This window comes from Thunnus thynnus, chromosome 22 (assembly GCF_963924715.1).
Source record: "Thunnus thynnus chromosome 22, fThuThy2.1, whole genome shotgun sequence".
In the NCBI taxonomy this organism is placed as follows: Eukaryota; Metazoa; Chordata; class Actinopteri; order Scombriformes; family Scombridae; genus Thunnus; species Thunnus thynnus.
In genome coordinates, this window is record NC_089538.1 from 23,414,278 (window position 1) to 23,434,716 (window position 20,439).

At 37.2% G+C, this 20,439-nt stretch overlaps 2 protein-coding genes and 1 long non-coding RNA gene across 4 annotated transcripts in view; 2 read left to right on the plus strand and 1 right to left on the minus strand.

Moving 5' to 3' along the window:
* The window catches only part of LOC137174193 (zinc finger protein 850-like), a 343,824-nt gene that overhangs the window by 41,445 nt on the left and 281,940 nt on the right, over positions 1-20,439 (plus strand). The window lies entirely within an intron of this gene.
* Positions 907-12,080, plus strand: LOC137174198 (uncharacterized). Of its 2 annotated transcripts, XM_067579369.1 has the most exons (13): positions 908-1,164; positions 3,231-3,415; positions 3,624-3,764; positions 5,443-5,581; positions 6,329-6,503; positions 6,659-6,800; positions 9,099-9,242; positions 9,549-9,601; positions 9,684-9,740; positions 9,875-9,952; positions 10,706-10,768; positions 11,017-11,117; positions 11,201-12,080. In XM_067579369.1, the coding sequence occupies exons 1-13, from the start codon at positions 1,003-1,005 to the stop codon at positions 11,246-11,248; spliced, it is 1,488 nt and encodes a 495-aa protein (XP_067435470.1). In that variant the 5' UTR covers positions 908-1,002; the 3' UTR covers positions 11,249-12,080. The 2 variants fall into 2 exon arrangements, with proteins under 2 accessions (XP_067435471.1, XP_067435470.1); XM_067579370.1 differs by lacking the exon at positions 9,684-9,740 and having other exon boundaries at positions 907-1,164.
* LOC137174224 (uncharacterized) lies at positions 14,364-15,538 on the minus strand. The gene is made up of 2 exons (XR_010925320.1): positions 14,968-15,538; positions 14,364-14,841 (listed from the first exon to the last, which is right to left on the minus strand). It is a non-coding gene; the product is annotated as an uncharacterized lncRNA (long non-coding RNA).

Consider the following 20,439-nt stretch of genomic DNA (forward strand, 5'->3'; position numbering starts at 1 on the left):
GAATTGGAATGGATAGAGTTGTCCAAACTCATCAAACAAATTGATGAGGTTTCATTATGATAATTAATGCGGTATCATCTGAAACTTGAGTTGATAAAGAATGTAGCAGTTCTTAGTAAGTGTCATATATTCCACTTGGGATTCGTCCCACACAGTTTCGGGAGAGTCTGGAGGTGAGGAGATGGTTCTGTGAGGAGTCAAAACTGACACTTTAATGTGAAGAAAGGGTTCTCAGTTTATGAGGGTGCGACGAAAATGACTTTTACACACCTGATATTTTTTTCAATTTCTCTAAGGAAGTAAAGAGTAAATTACCCACATTACAAATCTATAAAACTGAAAAAAAGCTAATAATCATTTCACCATTTCATATTGAGTTTCTCACATGCTGCTTTTCTTTTTTGGGTACTTTAATACTTTGTCTTAAGGTCCCAATACATTTGTGATTTTGGGTGTACCCACACCACAGTTTCCCATTGTGAGAACAATTTCTCTCATTTACAAAGTGCTTCACAGTGCTATGAAATTGATTCACCAGCCACTCATTGCATGTAACATGATCAAAACTGATATGTGAAATCTTGCACTCATGTGAGTAATTGCTGTAATCTGTCAGTTTCAAATGTGAAAGTAAGCTTGTTGTCTCTTGCTTCCTCTTTATTTCCTCCCTTCTGGCCAGTTATCATCTTATCTCCTATACACTGTAGATATATTGTATTATAGCTATTTCAGTGCTAAATCATTGGTACTGTGTCTTTCAAGACGTTTAATGAACGCCGTTGAACTACTTTCTTTTCCACTCACTTCCTTGCTTTGTCTCTTCTTAATTGTTATTAGTACAGGGGTGGTGGTGAAGTTGGGAAAGTAAAGGAGGAAGAGGACTTCAAAACTTCAGGGGTCCTCCCATGAAAATTGTTATTGTTACAGCTTCCTTTTGGGTTAATTGTTTGATTTCAGATTTGAAGAGATATATTAAGTCAGAGAGCGAGAGAGTCTGTTTGTATGGTGTTTGTCTGTATAGAGCGACGATTATATATCACTATGACTGTCACCCTGCTGCTGCCTCTGCTGCTGCTCTGTGGCTCCCAGGCTTCTCATTACCATGGGACAGTGATGACTTTCACCCCCAAATTCAGGATGTGTCAAGATGATGAATCTGTCAGGGTAGGTACAACCACAACAAAGATAACAGTGTCAGGCCTTTTCATTGCATTTAATTTTGCAGATATAAATCCTAAATTTTGTTTCAAGGTTGCTGTTGCTAATTATATTATATAATATATATATATTATTTTATTGTACTTCTTAATTACTACCTTATGTTGTTTTTTTACTTTCTCAGTCTTTATTTTTTGTCTCTCCTGTTCTCATTTTTTGTTGTCTTGCTGTCAGTTTTAATCTTAATATACCTTAATTTCCTTAAAGGTAATATACAACAAATTTACTCGATAGATTAAGTGATATAAGCCTCCAAACACACTTAAATATATATTTTCTTAATATTATCTCTACAGTGCAATGTTTACTGTAAATGTACTGTTTTCTTTTACTTCCCTTTCTCTGCTGTGGCCAAAATAATAAAATAAACATGTCCAGCAAAGTGGAGGGAGTTTCTCAATATTGGGAAAACTGTCACTTCACTTATTGACCTAATATTATTTGTCAGTGACATCTTTTCAATTTGATATGTGGAACTGTTTAACTCCTTCCAGCCTCGTTAGATTACAATGCATGGACACTGAAGCACAAAGCCTTATTTAAACATATATTAAGTGTAAGTTCTACACACTAAAAATCACTGGGTTATAATTTTACCCGGTTTGCATCAATATAGTACCAACACGGTACTGGGGTGATGTTGTTTTGACCCAGTTTCAGTTATTACTGTTACTGTTGGATTATTTACCCAAACTAAAGCTTGTTATAATCTACTCTACTCATTTTAGACTTACATGTCGCAGTTTGTTATTGATTGTTAATAGCTTGTGTATCTTTTGAATGTCATATGCACATTGTTTTGTGGTTTTTATGTAAAGCTTGTTGTGTGTAACAGACTGCTGCTGGGTAAAGTTAACCCAATGTTGTGTTGGTGCTATATTGACCCAAACTGGGTGAAATTTAGTCCAGTGATTTATAGGTAGGTGTTCACTTCCCATTAACCCTTCCCATCAACCTAGAGGGATCAACAGGAAACACCAAAATAAAACAAGATGTAACAAATTACCAATCAATCTTCTGCTTAAAATTGACTTGTAAAATTGTGACCTCCCATTTGGGAAATATAAGGGAATATCAGTTTAAATATTTTTTGTTGATAGATTTATATCCTGTAATTCTATTGTATGCAGTGAGTCCACAACAATGATACAACAGTAATGACAATAAACATTAAGCACTGACAATTTATTTTCTCAATCAGCTTCTTATTGTGAGCACCATGAACACCAAAATTTCTGTATTTACTTTTGCTTTTGTTTTTTGTTGTCTGTGCTCATATCATTGGTAAAGTAAGCGGGGCTCATGTGGGAAAAGCTGACATCACATACTTCCATGCACAAATTGGACTTTAGCAATATTTGAATCAGAATCTGATGGCAGTTTTTGGGTTATTTTGTAACTGTAACTACGGTTGCTTGAGGTCTTTGTCAGTTGAATGTCAACAGATGTCATTTTTTGGGAAATTTAGAAATGACGATCCAGTTGACGCTGGGTTAGGCAGAACCCTAAAGCTTTAATTCTGCTTCTTCAGGCTGCATGTAGGTGAACGAGCATAGGGGTGTATGTAGTACAATTACGAGCAATAATTAATAGCTGAAGTGATGTTTACATAATTGTATTCACTTTGTGATAGAGATAGCAGAAAGTCTACGTAGAGATGACTTTGTTAGATCTAAAAAGGAGAGGATTACTGAGCCTTTCTTCAACCTGCCATGTGTTGTCCATGTGGTATCCTCATAGTCACTGATGGGTAGTCACATTTCTGAGGCGCATGTACTACATGCATAGGCTCGCTTGCCTCGCCAAAACCTTCTGATGCATAAGTATAAATTCAGCTTAACTGACATGGATCCAAGCTGAGCTCAGCCCACATTCTCCTCTAGAAAACAAACTACAAACCTTTTACATCCTCCTTTAAAATCCTATAGGGGGTGAACACAGCACGTTCCATCCTTGCATCAATATGAGTAATTTATAATGTCATAAGAGGACATATCGTTATGATATTGCAGGTGGTCTTTCACTACAAGCTGAACTTCCACTCGTGCACAGATGAGGACTTGTGGAAATGTGTCAGCGGGGACTGTGGGACTGAAAGTGTAGAACTGTACATCGTGGATCAGGAGGCTGAAATATGGTGTCAGAGGGAAGGAGTCATGTTTCGGCAGGTTTCCACCAATGCTCTGTTTCAGCTGCGGTTAGTAACACATCATATCACACAGTACATCACACAACCAGACAATCAGCAATGCAAGTCCATCAGCCTTGTCATCCATCAAACTATTGGTACACTCATGTTTGCCTGTATCAGTGCTAGTTGTCCACCTGAACTATGTCACAGACTTTGATAGATTTATTCAGGCTTAGAAAATAACCTCATCACCTCCAATGAAATTCCATCAAAGGTTGGACAGTGGCAACTGGATGAATGGTCTCAAAAATGGCATCAGTAGGTGGAGGGCTGTAACCAAGGTGGACCTGAGGATTCGGTCCGACATGGGCCAACCAAACAGTTCGCCTCAGACCACCATCCTGCCAATCCTGCGGTAAACCTCTTCACTGCTTTCAGTTTTGTTATACATCCGTATAATATCTGTGAATAAATAAGAATGACTCAGGCAGGCTGCACACTGCCCGTTATCTCATCAGACCTGGAGTAAAAGCTGTTTGATAACTTTATGGCACAAAGTGATGTTGCCTCACAGCAAAAACCAGGAAACATGTTACTTTGCAAGGAACACATATCACTCAAAAAAGTAATACTAACAAAAAATAAAATGTTAATCTATTAAAAAAATAGCATCATGTGATGGTTGAATCTCAAATAAACTTAAACCTTTTTTTAAGTTTAAAGCTTAGTAGAGCTCACTAGAGGGCAAAAAAAAGCTAACAAAAACAGTTGCCCATTTCCACATCCAGCAGTAATGGAGCAACATTATCATTCATTTGGAGTCGTGTTTCTGTCCACCTGGTGAACGTAAGTCCAATATTCACTCTGTTTTTGCTCTCTACCAACTGCTGAGGATAGTGATCCATAGTCTCAATGACGATAATAAATTCCCATAAAATTCCCAACAACCCAGGAACCCAAAAGTTCCCAAAAGTCATTAATGACAACCTATAAACACCACACAATCCTTAGTGTTTCACATGATAATAGGAATAACAAAGTGAGCTTTGTCAAAAAGACATTAATTGCAGTCATAATGTCTCTGCATATTGGAATTATACACAAGGAAGTGCATCATCTGAAGGACAGGTTCACAATTTTTCATTTTTGTATTAAATCAACAGTCAGGAACCCAAATGAACAGTGAAACCTGTCTTTTTCTTGCTGTAATCATTCCTCCTGTTCATACTGACCATTAGAAGATTCCTTCATAATGCACTTACAATGTAAGTGATGGGGGACAAAATCCACAGTCCTCCTTCTGTGCAAAAATGTATTTAAAAGTTTATCTGAAGTTAATATGAAGCTTCAGCGTCCAAATGAGTCATATCAAGTAGATATCTTTCAACGTTACAGTCTTTTTAGTGCCAGTCTCTCTTTTTGTTAATATACTTCCACCGCAGCTTAACAGGGAAACACTGTCTGAGGAAACACAAAGAGAGAATTTGATGCTAAAAAGACTGTAAATGTGGCAGATATCCACTTGATATGACTAACTCAGACTGCTGAAGCCTCATATAAGCTCAAACTCTTAAATGCATTTTGTGCAAAACCTCTTTCAGTGTTCATATGGACACCTAACTGTTGTTTTAAGACTTGAAAAATTGTGAACCTGTCCTTTAAGGAAATACAGGTGAGGCAACAACTCTGTTCACAACTGACGTGTTTGTAACAAGGTCTTTTATTGATGAGGAATGTGAGGTGACAAAATGTCAAAATCAAGAATGCAAATGCACTTAAGCTACATAGGCCTAATCAGATTTTCGGACCTTTATTCACAGAGAACACATTTAGCAGTGAGAGCATACATGCTGAATCAAAGTCTATGTAAACGATATATCTTTATCTTCTTTTTCAGACTTTTGGGGCTAATTACATCAAATATCATTATCATCAAATCATTTTCTCTTAAATTATGATACTTTCCTGGGGTGACTTTGGACAAGATACTTTAAGTGATTTTAAGCTTGGTCATTGTAATCATTGCATTATCAAAGTGAGTAGGTTACACACTGTGCTGCCTCTGATGTCTCTGTCTCTCACTACTTTGCTAGAGTTCCTTCAAACTGTCAGAGAGACTACAACCTGTTGGTCTTTGACGCTGATGGAGACGAGGTGAAATGCAGATATGGAAATACAGCAGCAGAAGAATGTAATCCCTGCACACCACCGTCTGTTCTGACCATTTCACCAGTGAGTTGTTTTTTTTTACATCATGGATTGTAAATTTACAAGACTTTCAGGTTATTTGCAGCATTAATCACTCTGCACTATATGTGACATTTTAAGATTGGAAACCATGGTACATATATGTATATTCTTGTATTATTTATTAAACTTTGATGACATCTGGTGGTATACACATCAGTGGAAATTAACTATATACATTTACTGAAGTATTGTACTTAACAACAAGTGTGAGGTACTTCTACCATAATATATTTCAAAAGGAAGTATTTTATTTTTTATTCCACTATATTAATTCACAACTATAATTAATAGTTACTTATCAGATTATGATTTTACAATACTGTTAGGTTGGGCAGTTTGCTCTTTAGTAATCATTAGTAGTTCCTTCTCTCCTTTTGGCTGGCTGGTAGTGGGCGGGGCTTATCAATTAACCTGGTGGCCCAGGTGTGATAAGGGTAACAGCGTCCAGAAGTGATTTTGGTGCTGAACAGATGTTAGAGTAAGAACCTTGACACTACATTAACTTTCTTCTTTAACCGTGAAACCTGCAAGCCGTCGTGTCTTTGCATTTATGCTTCCCTGACAATGAACAATGAGACTGAAGGTGGATGTTTGTAAAATAGGAGCCAGATGGTAAAAGATTTACTATAAAATGGATATGAACCGTTTCAGAAATGATGTCATCATGTGTACAAAACAAAGACAACTTATATTAACTGACAATGGTTTGTCTATTTTCTCTCTTTTCAGACTTGTACTTTATCATTTCACTCCACCAGCAGCAGTAATGAAGGTCCGTATGCGGTACAGCTGGAGATGGAGGACTTCCCCCGCCACACTATCTCCCTCTTTCAAAGTGATGGTGTGGAAACAAGAACTCCCTGTGATGCTCTCAGCAAAATACCGATCAGATTTGTTTTAATGGGTAGGATATCTCTCACTATACTTTTTTTCAGTGAAGACAGAGTTTATTTACTTAGCAGGAAAACAAACCTACTCAATAACTTTCATTTCACTCACAAAAAATAAATGTGCTACACATAGTCCGCACCTGTTTCACCTGGATTATCTCAATTTCAGTGGACACTGCTGTGCCATGCTGCACAGAGGGAAAGTATCTGCCCAGGTTTCTGCCTCCAACTCCAGCCAATGGTGCGCAGCTGATCGCATATGTCAACCAGCCCCTGGAAATTAACATCAAGGCAGAGGCAACAAAGTCCCAGTGAGTGAAAAGCAAAACCATTTAAATATTAGAAGACTAAAGGCTAAAAATACACTGTGACTTGAAGCATGGGACAGGAATCCGGTCCCTGGTGGCAAAGTCACATGCTTTGTACACCAACCCAAGCATGTAACAAGTACCTTTCTATGCTTTTTGCTGAGATAACATGTCTAACTAAAAAAACAAACAAAAAAAGGAGAACGTGGACCGAAGACAAAACAAAAATCACACATGAAATTCACATTTTCATTTCATTACATTTACAAATTTACAAAAAATACCATATATAGTATGAAAATCCATCACATACGAAATGCTATTTAACATGTGGTAACCCACATTTGTTTTATATGTAGCAGGATTATTTATCGCAAGATATCTTATGTTAGACATGTGAAACACATGAAATTCCCTGAATCCCTGTATCATGTGAATTTATTACAAGTGGAATGTCTGAAAACAACATGTGCCTGTATGTGATACATGTGTAAAAAAATGGCATCATAAATTCACACATCCTTTTTTTTATAAGATATACTAATTGTGAAGTATTGTTAAAGGTGTAATATTATGAATTGGAATGACATGTTAAACATATTCATATGAAGACATGTATTACACCAGATTAAGGCCATACTGCTTTTATTTGCCACATGCAGTGTGTAAAGTGAGTCTGAGGACTCTCACTTTTTAAGGTGTAAGTAAACAGAATCTCACAAATGATAAAAGCAAAATAATATTGTGTTTCAGTATGAGTAACAACAGTGGTGGAAGAAGTATTCTGATCCTTAATTTGAGTAAAAATACCAATACAGCGATGTAAAAATACTCCATTACAAGTAAAAGTCCTGCATGAAAAATCCCACTCAAGTAAAAGTACATAAGTATTATGAGCTTGATGTCGTTAAAGTATTGCAGTAAAAGTACATAAGTATTATGAGCTTGATGTAGTTAAAGTATTGCAGTAAAAGTAGTGGTTTGGTCCCTCTGACTGATATATTATTATATATGACATCATTAGATTATTAATAGTGAAGCATCAGTGTTAGAGCAGCATGTTACTGTTGTAGCTGCTGGAGGTGGAGCTAGTTTCAACTACTTAATATAAAGTTAGCTAGTTTAGTCCAGTGGTTCCCAACCTAGGGGTCGGGTCCCTCCAAAGGGTCACCAGATAAATCTGAGGGGTGGTGAGATGATTAATGGGAGAGGAAAGAAGAAAAAACAAAGTTCTGATACACAAATCTGTTTTCATGCAAGAACTGAGATGTTTACAACTTCCAGGAATTGTGTACAGATCCTTGCAACATAGGGCCATGCATTATCATGCTGCAACATGAGGCAATGGCGGTGGATAAATAGCACAACAATGGGCCTCAGGATCTTGTTACAGTATCTCTGTGCATTCAAATTGTGCAACAATTTCAACCAACCAAACTTATGAACTGAAGTGACTAATATTATTACAGAAAATCACACATTGTTCACTTTTGTTAAATTTCCACAGAAGACAATCATTTTCACAGAACTATATCAGGGTGCAGTGTGTCATGCAACATTTTAAGTGGGGTCACCTATTGTTTATTTTGCTCCTGAAACCTGGGATCTTTTAGCTTTCACAAGTGCATCAATATCAGGCGTCACATCCTGAGTGGCAGCCAATTTCAGGATGTTATTCAAGTGCTTGTGCATGAGCCTTGAGCGCAGCTTTGTTTTATTGATGTTCATTGCAGAGAAAACCTGTTCACAAAGATATGTGGTTCCAAACATGCACAACACTTTTGCAGCAAGGGCTGTCAAGTTGGGGTAACCTGGCAATAGATACCGATAAAATGTGTCCAAGCCAGCTGCGGCAAATTTGCCCCTCAAATCTGAGTCACACTGCATGTCTATTATTTCAAGTTGGATGTTGACAGGCAGATCAGAGGCATTCACGGTGAATGTCGAGCAAAAAACTGTGAAGTCTTTCTCCAGTTCACCAAAGCGTTGCTCAAACTCCTGCAATAGTCCTGTAATTTTATCTTTGAGACAAGGAAAGTGAGCTGCATCACCACCTGCCAGTTGTCTTCCACAATGACAGCTTCAACTTGAACGCACATATGCTGTCATAATACTATGTGACAACTTTGTTGTGGCCTTGCAGCATTTTTGTTCAAGTTATTCAAGTGCTCTGTAACATCTACCATAAATGCAAGGTTTCAAGTCGTAACATTTGTTGTTTTCTTTCACTTGGCCAACCAAGTTCTGATGTTTTGATAAAGTCTAATTTATCTCTGAATGCTGTGTCTTGTGTTTTTAAAGGGTTTCACAGCTTTTCTTCAGTGGGCCGCATGGCATGGTAAAGCAGACTGGATCAGAGGGACAGTTCCTCTTGAACTGGACTACATCAGAGAAGGAAAATGGAGAAAACCATCCCATCTGCTTTGTAGTCCAGGCAGTGAACAAGTCAGTCTGTTGTCTCTGTAGTCATCTAATGTAATTAAAATTATATGCATAGTTTCGCTAAAGTGTAATATGAAAATGTAAGTATGAAGAGTGCATCATAATTCCTTATTCTCACAGTGGCAAATCTTTAACTTAATACCAGTACAGGTAAAAGTATTTTTTGGAGGTACATTAATCAGTATTTCTGTGATGTACAAGATTCAAACTGTTGAAATGATACCTCTTAACAAAGCAGCATTTTCCTGGTTTTATTTTGTGCAAATATTTAATTTTGTTTAAAAAAACGCTCTTGATTTAATTTTTCAGCCTGAACAAGTATCACTCAGAGCTTCAATGTGTGATTGTAAACGTTAGAAACGGTGAGTAGAGTCAGCTCGATGTTTATTTCCATTTCATTTGCTGCTTTTCACAATTATTTTTTTATGTTTGTTATACTTGCAGAACCAACCACCACAACGCTGCCAACAACTACAACAAACACACCAACTACCCCACAAAGTACAACCATTGCTCCCTTCATTAAGTGAATTATAGAGCAGCTCAACCAATCATAAATTCATATTTACATTTCCTTTGCTGCTTTTCACAATTATTTTATGTTTCAATTATTTTTATGTTTGTGATACTTGCAGAACCAACCACCACAATGCTGCCGACAACTACAACAAACACACCAACTGCCTCACAAAGTACAACCATCGCTCCCTCCGGTAAGTGAATCATAGAAGAACTCAAGCAATCATCAGTTCCTCACCAACACTACATCTTATGCCATTAAGAGCTTGTTGTCTTGCCCTGTCTGAAGTGTTTGTCCTGCACATGGTCATGTGTAAAAAGCTGATTACAAACCTGGTTACATGTATACATATCAGAAATCTGCATTATCCAGGAGAAATACACCAGGGGAAATCAGGTTTCTCTAATCCCCTACCCTGATTGGGAAACCAGGTTTCTCGTTTACATGACATTTAATGAATCAGCTTACCGGTGAAAGCTGACTGTAACCAAGTTACCTTAATGCAGGTCAATGCCCTGATTGCCTCTCTGCAGGTGCTGACTTGTATCTGAGCCACTTCACACTTGACTCTAAATCGAAACAGAAACCCTGTCTACGGCCCTGATCACACAAAGCACCTGGTCATTAGCTTTCTGCTAGTTAACAGGCACTCTGCTCCACCTGTGCCATTGTTAGAAGTGTTGACCAAGAAGTTATCCATCTCAGAGAAAATCTCATCCATCACTGGTATCTTGCCAATGGAGCTATTGAACTACCTCATTGACCTCTGCCACAGTAACTGGCGAGGCCTTCCCTGAGTCTTTTAGTTGCCTTTGATGACAGCATAAACCTAAACATTGGGTTTACTGAGAGCATTAGATATCCCTTTGCTAAAATGGACATATGGTGTTTTGCAGTGAAATCCTTTAATGTCTTGAGTCTGAATTTCACCCTCATTATTATACAGTCCCTGAAAATGAAACAGAAGTTCAGAGCAACAGGACAAAGGAGCTAGATGAGTCCATATACAGTAAGTATTTACTACTACAGTGAGTAAATATACAATTTCACCTCTGCTCTAGAAAACATTAGAATATCTTCTTTACAATTCCATTAAGCACCTAATGTTGTATTCTTTGAGTTTTGACTGTACAAAATCATTCAAGATTCATTGTTAACATTTGACACACTTTGAAATAACTTTCTTAAGTTGATTAAGTTAGACAGTGCACAGATATTGATGCTTCTCATGTCAACATATTGCATACATTCTTTCAGGTCATGAAAACAGTGGTGTTGGCAAAGTTGTTGGCATTGTGTTTGGTGTTGGAATTGTGGGCATTATTGCTGGCGTTGCAGTATGGGCTGTGAGGAGATATGTAAGTCAAAAACCTTTTTTATTGTAGTTATTTAACTGTGTAAACAAAGTGTGACATAAACCAATTTTCCTGCATTTTCACAGAAAAGACAAGGCAGGTGGTCCATAGATGGGATGCAGCAATTGCAGTGAGGGGAGGGAGGACTCGAAACCTTAAAGAGTGGAGGAGCAAAGAACAGCCCTTGTTGGGCAGTTGATGAACATCATAATATATATATGGATAAACAAGAGCTTCGTGTTAGATTAATGTTTATGTTAGAATAATCTATGTCCAGTATTACAGATGTATGTAGAGGCTGATGATTTGCTGTTATATTCTAACCTCCAGTACTGAAAAATTTAAAATGTGATCATGAAACAAAAATAAAACTGAAATCATGAAATTCAAGTGAAATTGCTTTTAAGCAGACATGTGCACATGTTTGCAATACAGATATGCATGTGTAAGTTTCTCCCTTTAATGAATATCAGATCCTAATTGTGATTGAAAAACTGTTCTGAGCAGACGGTCACAGGGTGTTGTCTTTTCCATGTCAAATAAAAGGACCCGACTTCAGAAACCCTTAAAATACATCTACATATATGCATGTGAAGTTTTTTTATTTTTTTATATAAAAATGCTTAATTTTGTCTTTAAGGGAGAGCTTTAGTTGAGAGCAGACGTCCTAAAGAGACGTCCTCTCCACATGGGATAAACGCCTTTGGGCATTACAGTATTTTAACAGTTTAACAGTGATGTTATGTCTTTTACATTTTACATAATCCTCCTTTATTCTGGTTGGTGTTTATATCCCACTTCTGTGGTAGGCCTGTGTTAGTGAAACCTTACAACACCTGGCTGACCAGAGGGCTACTGCACAAAACTGCTCCAGACCAGGCTAACAGCCAGGCTTGCTTGATCCTGGTGCCTTATCAGTTCAGTCAGCTGTCACTCTGATCGCAAATAAATGTGTTTTACAATTTTTCCATGGTCTTCTGTATGTATTTTTCCTCGTTTTAAATAGCCTGCATTAAAATACCACAGATACATTGTCATTCAATTAAGTAGGCCTACTATTATTTTAATTGTAACCATTATCATTTTTTATAATCATTCATGTGAGTCATTATTACTGTTAGGCCTATTGTTATATCGTGTTTATGAAGACTGCTGTTCATATTGCTGTCAGAGGTTTGATGGATATGTGTATTATTGCAGTTGTTGAGATGATTAGAAATGGTTAATGAAGTTGCAAAGGTGGTTTCAATGAAGTCAGTCACAAGGGCAATATATAAAGTCCGATTCATGTGTGTTTCTTCCTTCACAATGGCGTGCTCTTTTTTGGATGACGTGTTAGATGAAGAAGCATTAATACTGAGAAGAGTTTTCCAACGTGAGAGAGAGTTTCGGGACAGGTCAGACCCGTTGGCATTTCCCGAAACTACTTGCATGAGAGGTCTTGATTTTCCGGTGATGGCATCTGTTACTTGTGCAGACTGTGGGGTCCCTAAATTCAGCACTGCACAGCACGGAGCTACGCCCTCAACATCCCACAGATGATCTGTGTTGCACTATGTTTCTTTGCAGGTGGCATGTTCTTATATTCATTTGGAGATACTGAAAATCTGAATAAAGGCATTATTTGCCGCTCCATCAGAAATGTGTATTTGGCATTAAAAACACTGGCACACATCTGCATCACCTTCCCTGGCCACAGAACAATTTGCTACATTAAAGAGGAATTCTATAAGATTGCCGGTAACATGAATTACAGATTACAAAAACAGTGTTACATTAGAACAGTCACAGTAGGATACTCATTATTTTGTGTTACAACTTCCCTAATGTCATTGGAAATCCTTCCACAGTATCACTGTTCAGGTAAGAATAACTTATGGTTACTGTCAACTACATAAATTAATTCTGTGCATTAATTGACCTTAATAGGCAACATCTTATTGTTTCAGATGATCTTTGATGTTGACTGCATAATTAGTAATTTAGAAGCAAAGTGGCCTGGCTCAGTCCATGACAAATTAATTGTCTTGTGGCTGACAACAGGTTTGTGGTTTTTGGTGAAGGGAGTGGTCTATTTTATGACGAGGTTGACTGTCATGTAGTTCTCGTACAGATGAGAAGCAAAAAGATCATCAGCAAACTGTCCTATGGAGATTTGTGGTGACATTTACTGACAGCACAGAATGAAATCATAACTTTCTAAAGAATGTTTTTATAATTTAATATTTAATAAAATGCTGACATCTGTTCACAGCCTGAGTTGATTACTTCTTAAAGATTTAAAGGTAACACTGAGCTCTATAGAGTTTGCAAAATGTATGAATTTTGTTGCAGATCAGTGTTTTCTTTAATATGTTATTTCTATTGTTCACCTCTCTCATGATGTAGCAGGGTGATTGTCTGTCATTTATATCCTGTTATGATGTTGGATGTTAAATGTGTTCAAAGGTCCAAAACTTCATCTTGCTCTGAACAATTCGTGTTGCAGCAGTCTTTTCTACCCTGCTGACAAGCTGATGTCAGCTCATTACACATGTCAATTAAAGTGCGTCTGCTCTGTAGCCTTGAATGCTAAGGTTGTTGCTAAGGTTGTTACATGTGTTGTTCACGTTGTCCACTCAACAGAATTTTGATATCAGGAATTTATGTCCATTAATGCCTGATTATGGACACCTCGTCGGGCATTATCTTGCTTATACCATAGTCACTTAACAGAGAACAAATAAATTAACACCACTATTTATGTTTTCATGCATTTTGCAATCAAAATCTTGTCACAAGCCACTCTGTCACTCTGTTTCCCATGTAACGCCAGTGACACTAATCTCATAAGGTTCTCATGCAATGGAAATGTAGTTAATTATTCTGGTAAACAGGAAGCACCTTGGATAAGATTTAGCAACAGGATATTTTTCTTGTCCACTCAGCTTGTAGAAGCCTTTGGTTCAGCTATGAGCTATGAAGCACTGAAGGACTGCACTCAGTGTTGTAAATAAGATATTCAGATTTTTTTTCATTTAATTTAATTCCAAAGTTGAGGTATCCAAAGCCAGCTGAGGCCAATGCCAGCAGAGGTTTGTAGGCCAGACTAGATATATTGTATTAACAGGACCGTTTTTATGAGACTTGCAAAATTTAGGCCTAACCTAAATTGCTCATACAGTGGGCTGACTGGATGTATTGTGCTTTTTCATGTTGTAGTCATGGGCTTGTCGAACAATTTTGTTTTAAATAATTAAAAACCACAGGTAGTAATTCGTGTTTTTATTGCAAAAACACATGTCAACAATTGATTCCACTCTACAGATTGTAGCCAATGGAAATCATATGAATAGAAAACAGACTGAATTAACAATTTGCATCAGCTATCAACTATGTGCTACCTACAGTAGCTGTCTTATTTCAAATTAAATTCAACTTTTCCAATTATTGTAAAGTTTGATAGTGATATAGGCAAATCCAGCATAGCAGCCTTTGAAGGAGGGTGTTTTTCAGCTCAGGACTGGCCATGACAGGCACTACTTGTCAGGGCATTGGAAGAAGACAAGACATGGCTACATTCTCATCTCTCTTGCAGTGACAGAGCCCAGTAAGCCTGCCGGCTGCCCTCACAGCGATGGCCTGTCACAGACATCATTATCTGGTGGCTCTCCAGGCCAGCGTCTGAGAGCTGGCCTATAGCAGTGCTTCGGAGGCTGTGGTTTGTGTAGACCCGTGAAAGACCCACCTGAAAGGGAGAATAATAAGGATATTTATTATCTTTGGGGATGGAGGGAGAAAATATTATTTAGTGTCATACAAAATTATCAGACTGTCATTTCTTTATTAGCCAATAGACTTTAAGCGTGATCACCTTTTCGCTGATCTTTTTCATCATGTTCCTGAGGTAGTGGACAGTGGAGGTTCCTGGCTGTACCACATGTTGGAGGTCACGGCGTGCTTCGGGTGGAGATAGAAAGATTTGGCATCTGACGGACATTTGGAAATATTTAACTTGAATTTTGCGACGGGACCCAGCGGATCCTTGGGCCTGGCAAACATAAAACCTCTTTGTCTTTATGACTCTTAGCTTGTGGTTTGTGCACCAGGCTGACATGTTCGACTCCATCCTCGTCTCTCTGAAGTATGAAAGATGCCTTGGATAACTGCCACTTGCCCTCCCTGCCATGCCGAGCCAAACATAGTTGGATGTCAAACCAGACTTTTCTGACCAGACCGAGGGGTGTATTGGGAGACAGTGCAATGGAATTTCTAATGAGTTCAAGGTCTGACTCAGAGATACGGGGATGGTCGAGGCTGGTATCTTTACCGCTTTTCCTATAACGTTTAAATATGGCTTTAAACACTGCATTACTGGTCTTGAATCTGGTGTCAGTCATGACATTGAATTCAGTTAAAAGATAATACCTGCCCTCAGACTCTTTAGGTTGGCAACGCTGTACTCTCCTCTGCTTTGGTGGACTGGACAGCTGCATAAAACCCCCACAGGGTCTCATTCAGAGCATTGGCGGTATAGTTTTTAGTTACAGTCCATTTGTTTTTTCTCTCAGAATATTAACTGCCCATTTCATTGTTTTTTTTTTGTGTTGATCTCACCTTTTTCATCTTCTATTTGATTTAATTCTCCCGGTGTTAACTCCTTGTGCTGTTTCTCCCTTTTCTTTTCAATTTCTCTTTCTTCAGCTGTATTCCAGTCATCATCCAATGCTGCTGAACAATCAGCTGGCTCACCTGCTATTTATTAGCTGTTTCCTGACATCTCTACTTGCTCCTGAGATGGTTTCAAAGTTACACAGAAAGCTTGAAACTGCAAATATGCGTCTGTCCTTTTTGAGAGTAACTCTTATTTTACATAACAGTGCAATGTCATACATATGCTATTATGCAGGAGAATATGGTGAAAGTCAATCATTAACTGTTTGATATAGAACAAATGCAGCTAATGTCAGATATGAGAGGACCTCAGAGACACCTCTACTCATTACTGCAGCATCTCCGAAAACCTCATATCACAGCTACATAACACCGCCTCAGAATAAAACCGTAAATCACAGCTACGTAACAACATCTGAGAATAAACAATTAAAAATGTTTTAGTTGAGCAAACAGGAAGTCACCAAGCTATGTAACTAGACACCAGGATCCTGCGTTAGATAAGTTAGTAACTAACGTCATGCTGCGTCAGATGGTAACCGTGTTTACAAAATAGGATGCTAACAATGTTAGCTAACTAATGTTAGCATTATCCTTCATCAGCTGATGGTTTTACAGGTTAGTTTCACTGCCTAACAACAATAAACACATATCAGATGTTACTTAAAATAAATCAAATTAAAAGAATGTAATGTGCATATGGCATCATCATACCTCATAGCTGGACTGTTATCTGCTCTCTTTCAAGCAGCAGCAGGCAGCTCTATCATACATTTTTACTGACAAAAAAGACATTTTAGAGCTGACAGATAGATTTCAGAGGCATCATCAGCCATGTAGACAAAATGTCACAGTATGGACTAATTAATGGAGCTGTTTATGACTTTACTCTGACATCTGATACATCAGCATCAGCATGCTAACATGCTCACATATGACAATGCTAACATGCTGCTGTCTAGCAGATATAATATTCACCATGTTCACTGTTAGTCTGCTAACATTTAGCTAAACACAGCTGAGCTGAATACATTTTAAGTTAAACCCAAGTATTCAATTAAAAGTTAAGGAATCAACAAAGTTATTACAATTCATCTTAATTTGTGTCGAAAACTTTATGCCAATTTCATGCAATAGTTCTTATGACATTGAATCTACAAATGTGAACCTCATGATGGTGCAAGATAAAGAGTCAGAGGATCATCAAGAGCCACAAATGTCTGTCCAGAATATCACGGTGACACATCCATCTGTTAGTTTTTGAGTTATTTTATCCTGGATCACAGTAGTGGACCAACACTGCCATTCCTAGAACCTAAAAACACAATTATTGTAGTCATACAATGAATAACACATATACAGTAAAAACAGACTAGTTTGTGCATGAAAACCAGTTTGTAAACTAGATTTAATTAACTTGTTTTAAGTCAATTAACTGGGATACAGAGTTAACCAACAGTTATTGTCTGGTATAGAGAATATCATCATAAATCACAACATTTGCACCGCCAACATGTTCATTCACACGATTTACTGTTGTCAACATCCTATCAGGACTATTAATCTAAGTGCTCCTGGAAGTCTCACAGCTTCCTGTTACATTTATTTACTGGGAGGGTTGACCTTTAGCCAGTAAACAGACTTAGACTTGAAGCACAAACACAAAGCTTTATACGTGATTCCTGTTTCAGCTCTCCAACATTTGGGACAGTCTCTCAGGCAATGAGTGTATTATGTTTTTTTGTGTGTGTTTATGTGTGTGTGTGTGTGTGTGTGTGTGTGTGTGTAAAAACTTCAATGAATTATTACTTCCTGAAGCACTTAAGGATGTGACACACCTACATTTCAATAAAGCTGATCAACAGCATCATACATGACTGCTTTGCGCCACCTGTTGGGCATTTTAGTCTAAAATATTTTCACTACAGACACAACCAGACAAAATGTTCCAGTTAAGGGGGAAAAACTCTATAAAGAAGCATTTCAAGCCATTTAGTTGGAATGGAAATATTTTTGTTCTTCTTGATGTCCTCTCTGGTTTTTGACTTTGTTCTTTTGATTAATAAGTTCTTATTTATCCTCAAACAGCATCAGAACCTTTATTGAACAAAGTCTTCAGGATGATATCATCAGTTTTCACTTATACTCACTTTATTAGGAACACCTGTGCAATCATAACCAATCCAATACAACAGCTCTGCATTAAATTCTACTTTTATGAAGCTTATACATTTTCAGTTTTTGTTGACATTTTCAGAAAGGTGATAATTGTACTTTATGTTTATCATCGAGGTTGTAGTGGGTGGTGTTGGTGTACTGGAGTGCATTAGATTGTAAAGTGTTCCTAATATTCTGGTCAAAAGGAGAATTTATGGCAGAGTTCTTGTATTGGATTGCATTAGATTGCACAGGCGTCCCTAATAAAGTGCTTGGTTGACTCAACTGCTTCCATTCAAAAACAATACCGATGTTTGGCCAGGAGGTGTCACTATTTGAACATTTCAGATGCTTTGAAACAGATACAATAAAATTTATTTTACACATGTATCCAAACTTCTATTTATAATTCATACACTCATTTTTTTTTTTATTACTCGGCTCCTCCTGGACCTTTTCAATTGATCTTTTTTAATTACCATGGGGCCCAGAACCTCAGGGGCCCCACAGGCTCCAGGTTAACCACATGGTAATTTAATTAGTTGATTTTATTTATTTTTTTAAACTGGATATACCACAAAAGGACATTATAAACTGAAATGATAGGGGCTTTAAGGCAACACCTGGATTGTTACCTGATCTTGAGACTCCATCTTGTAGAAGAAACCCAAGTTAAAATCAAATTGAAAAGCTTTTATTATTTCGCTCTAATTTGGGCTGAAATGTTGAATTCTACTAAAGAAATGTGTGCTTAATCAAGTTACCACAAACTAATTGCTAATAAATAAATTAGAGCTGAAACAATTAGTCAATAAATCAATTGGAATAATAAAGAACCCAAACATTCTTTAGGTCTAATTCCTAAATTGTGAGGATTTGATGTTTCTTCATCTTTTTTGTCTCTGCAGCATCTCTTACTTCTTTAACTTTTAAAAAATACATCAACGATCTATTGGGGACAATCCCAGATTTCATCAGTAAAAATCTGTCCTGTTCCTCCTTGTGTAAATTCCTTCCTTGTGTTTCTTCCATCGAAACACAGAAGAGACCTTGACTACACAAGGAAGCTACAGTTTCCTTCCAGGAAGTTATGAAATGACATTTAGAAGATACTAATAAGAGGAACACAGTTTGATTATTTACTGTTAATCCCCCCAGCGTTCAGCTTCTGTTTCATGTATCATATAACAAACTGGCCGATGAGTCAGTTTTCAGGTGATTACCAGGCCAATAACAGCCCCTCTCACAATAATGATCTTTGATCTTTGAAGAGTCTCATTTCTGTAAAAGTCACAACAGTGTTTTTAATTTGATGATGTGTAGTTCAAAAGATATCAAGACATCTGTGTTAAAAAAAACAGGCTGAATGTGATTGCAGTTTTTTAGACGTCTGTGTTTTTAAACATTTCAATGATTATGTTTAATTGTGAAGCAAGTCCTGAATATATTTCATTGCAAGAGTGCACTTATGTAGATTTACATTTGCTTACATATGATGGCGTTCATACTTATACCATTCTTACAATATTTATATGTTTGATAGTGAAAATAATAATATGAAATAAAAAGAAGAGAAGAAAATTAAGGTAGTATGGTGTATGTATACATAACACATACATATATACAATATATACATTCACACAACAAAGAAATGTATAAATTGAAATGTTATTGAGACAAAGTTAGTTATATGTAACCAAGATGTTTAAAAACTCAATTGAGCCCAGTTTAAATGTTTATTTTTATGTTTTTTTCATCAGTAAAATTTCAAATTAGAGCAGACTCAGTGTTTACTCAGCACATTTTCAGGTCTATATTTATATTCTGGGGCTCTACTGGAATATATTTCCATGATTTACAGTTAAAACTCCTTATTTATCTTATACTGGCCCTTTATGCAGCCCCTCAGTTCAGCCTCGGGGAGGAAGTAAAGGTAACTTTTCAAACAGACTTTTCCAAACAGGTTGAAGCCCTGACTTTTGACTTTCAGGCAGAGCTTGTACATACGTAAACCTCAAGTTTTGGAACTTTGACCATGTTTAACATCTAACATCATGATAGTAAAACATGAAATATCCCCTTTAAACATTGTGGGAGCTGAACAGACAGAAACTCAAAAATATGTCCTTGTGATTTAACTGTTTAAAGGTCAAACAAGTTCCAGCTGCAGTCAAAAACATTTATATATAAACAATTGATCATATGACTACATATCATGTGAAATGTCTTAACCTTTGTGACAAATCCACAGAGAATTATCGCCTGACTGCAGTTTCCACACAGCTCTACAGACTCTGTTTTGGTTCCTTTTTGTTTTTTTGGTTTCTAGCTGACAGCTGGACTTATATCAACTTTGTTTCACGTAGCAGCAGGCAGCTAACAAATTAGCAACTAGTTTGTGAAGAAAGTGGAGCTTTTAGCAGCTAAAGAGCCAGATATTTCCCTCATGAGTTGGTAGAGAGCAAAAACAGAGCTAAAGGAGAGTGAATATTGGACTTATTTCTATGAAGTTGAC